The sequence below is a fragment of the Oncorhynchus clarkii genome, chromosome 22, assembly GCF_045791955.1.
Source record: "Oncorhynchus clarkii lewisi isolate Uvic-CL-2024 chromosome 22, UVic_Ocla_1.0, whole genome shotgun sequence".
Taxonomy (NCBI): Eukaryota; Metazoa; Chordata; class Actinopteri; order Salmoniformes; family Salmonidae; genus Oncorhynchus; species Oncorhynchus clarkii.
Genome location: NC_092168.1, coordinates 45,963,684 through 45,966,884, shown reverse-complemented (window position 1 = coordinate 45,966,884; position 3,201 = coordinate 45,963,684). Strand labels below are relative to the sequence as shown.

The window sequence follows — 3,201 nt, the reverse complement described above, 5'->3', positions numbered from 1 at the left end:
TTTATGGTCTATGGAATGCCACTATTTTGATTGTATTTGCTATTAGCATGTACACCATAAACTTATACTGTCTCATCAACTATCCTACTGTCATCTTTCCTACACACTGACCAGCTGACATGTGGTGGGCCATCATGTGTCCTGAGCTTGTGGCTTATGGTCCAAAATGAGTCTTACACAGTTTCCAATGTAAAATAGCCTTTGAGTGACCAAAACATCACCCATGATATATTTTCCACATTAAAATGCTCAATTAAGTAACTGTACCTTTTCTATCATCTCGGACTATCAGTAAGGCTGAAGGACAGGCTAGGTGGGCACAGGCACATCCAATCCTGTCATACATTAGATCATGTTTTCACAAATTATTTGTTTATCTAACCGTTTGTTAGTGTGTGTGTGTGTATGTGCACAGAGAGGCTCCTGGGAGGGGAGTGTCAGTAGCTCAGGGATAAATATAGAGGCAGAGCTCAGAGTTTGTCAGAAGGCGGACCTGACAAGGTCACACACAGAACCAAGCAGGAGCAGCAGGACCTCAGCATTTGTTACAAATGGAGAAATATGAAGATGTTCAATACTGTTTTCAGGACAGAAACTCTTCTTGCAGAAAGGCTTTGCTATCGACATCTACCTACATAACACTGTACATCTTCTTCTCATTGATTTCAGCAGTTACCGTATTTTTGAACCTACTGGTGATCATCTCCATCTCTCACTTCAAGCAGCTCCACACTCCAACAAACCTGCTCATCCTCTCTCTGGCTGTGTCAGATCTACTGGTGGGACTGATTGTGATACCAGTAATGACTGTAGCAATAATGGAACCATGCTGGGGTTTTGGGAAATATTTCTGTGTGTTTCCGATCTACATTGCTTGTTTATGTACTTCTTTATCTCTGGGCAATTTGGTCTTGATATCTATTGACCGCTATGTTGCTGTGTGTGATCCCTTATTGTACCACTCTAAAATAACAATAACAAGAATCATGTGTTGTATTTCCATTACCTGGTGTTATTGTATCATATACCGTGCTGCTAATATCAATTATTTTGTAAATGTACAGGTACCAAGTAGGTGTTTGAAAGAATGTACTACTGTTGAAGGGTCAATCTGGGTTAATTTCACTGATCTTGTAATTACAATGGTTGTCCCATGCTCTATTATTATAACACTTTACATGAAAATCTTTGTGGTGGCCAGATCACAGGCCAGAAAGGTATTTTCAAAAGAGGCTGCTAGTGTCTCTGGTGTTAAAACTTTACAGGCAAATAAGTCTGAGAGAAAAGCATCAAAAACTCTAGCTATTGTCATTTTCAACTATCTCATTTGTTGGATTCCATCTCTATTTGTTTTCTATTTTTTTTCTTTTTTAAGAGATTATTTATTATCATATTTCATCAGTTTTCTGTCATTTGTTAATTCCTTAATTAATCCAATCATTTATGCTTTCTTTTATCCATGGTTTAAAGTGACAGCTAAACTTATTTTAACTTTGAAGATAAGAGGTTCATAGTTCCTATAATATGATTCCCTAGTTCGGCAAACATCGGTTTGATATGGTTTTGTTCTACAATTGTTGTAATTATTTCATGTAACAATATATCGACATTTCTCATCTCAGTGTTGTCATGATAGATACATGTGGTGTTGATACAGAATGATTTGTCTGGATTGTATTGGAATGACTTGGAGAAGGCATAAGAAGGAGCATAAACTTGTTTTATTAAAATACGTTGTAGTCATTGTGGATTGTGTGTCCAAATACCTAAGGCTGTGGTTGTTCTGTGTTACATAATGATAAATAGTAAGTATTCTATAAGTGCATTCCCAGGACATAATGAGTTGTTCTATTTGTTGTTAAACATCTCCCTCTAGTGGCTCAATTGTGTCTTCATCAAGTGTAGAAAAATTGAAATGTACAATATGCTATAGATAACGTCCAGGTCTAAATAACTTCTGTATTGTGTAAGTAGTTGATGGTAAAATGTAAGAACATGCAATTATGGTTAACACTTTATAATAACATTCAGTAATAAACCATTTGTAAGGAATGTACAGTCTGCTCACCTTTTAATATTAAGCCCCCTTTGTGTAATGTTATTCAGCTAGGTGTTCTCACATTTGTAAATAACTACTACAGTATATAGATTAATTATTCAACATAACAGTGCAGGAGACCACAGCAGACACTTCGAACTCAACATACTGGGTATGAACAGTACCACTACTCTCACGCCATCACTGCTGCCAGGTCAGGGGTCACACCAGAGCAGAACTCTGAGATGCTGTTTACGCTGAATGAATATATAGAGTGGGTGTCACACAAAATAATTTATAATGGATTAGTATATAGTTTATTCATTTGTTTCTTGGCAGTGATGGATTGCAGTGACACAGTAGAAATAAAATAACATGTTATTGGTCAAAAACATTTGTTTATTTGATGTTATTGCGGGTGTTACGAAATGTTTATGCACCTAGTTCCGACAGTGCAGCAATATCTAACAATCTCACAACAAATACCTAATACACACAAATCTAAGTAAACAACTGGAATTAAGAATATATGAATATATGGATGAGCAATGTCAGAGTGACACAGACTAAGAGCAGTTCATAGACTATTTACAGGGTAATTAAACCAATATCTAAATACATAATTCAACTGAACATTACATTTAAAGGGTTACTACATTTAATACATTTACAAGTGAAGGTGTCCAAATACTTATGACTTCTTTAAATGGGGAGAATAGATACATAAGGTGTTTTCATTTCTAAATGGGAAAACAGATATATATGGAAATTCCCTAAAATGAAAAAGTTGCATTCAGAGTTTTACACCCACTGTGCAAATACTGGTTGAATCAACGTTGTTTATTTTTCAACCAACATGGTGTAGACATTGAATTAACGTCTGTGCCCAGTTGGCAGGGACTGCTTTCAGTATGTGCGTTGGCCATAGGATGGTACTGTAGTATACAATCTGTGTCTGAGAAGGATGCCTTGACTCATTCTATATGAAAGATTATTATTTATGTTCTATTAAAACAACATATATCTGATATTTACGTGTTAGCTGAAATGGTCTCTGACAAACTGAGAAGAGACCATCTGTCTGAATAATACCAAAGCCTTTCTTTACAGGAACCTCCCTGAATACAGAGTATTCAGAAAATATTCATAACACTTCACTTATT

The 3,201-nt window shown here is 35.9% G+C and overlaps 1 protein-coding gene across 1 annotated transcript; it reads left to right on the top strand.

Annotated features, from left to right (window-relative positions):
* Positions 1-551: 551 nt before the first annotated feature.
* Positions 552-1,514, top strand: LOC139380525 (trace amine-associated receptor 13c-like). The gene has a single exon (XM_071123259.1). It carries the CDS (start codon positions 552-554, stop codon positions 1,512-1,514), a length of 963 nt encoding a protein of 320 aa, XP_070979360.1.
* The last annotated feature ends 1,687 nt before the right edge of the window (positions 1,515-3,201 follow it).

Coding starts and splice junctions, on each gene's coding strand:
- LOC139380525 (XM_071123259.1), top strand. CDS start 552: ATGGAGAAATATGAAGATGTTCAATACTGTTTTCAGGACAGAAACTCT.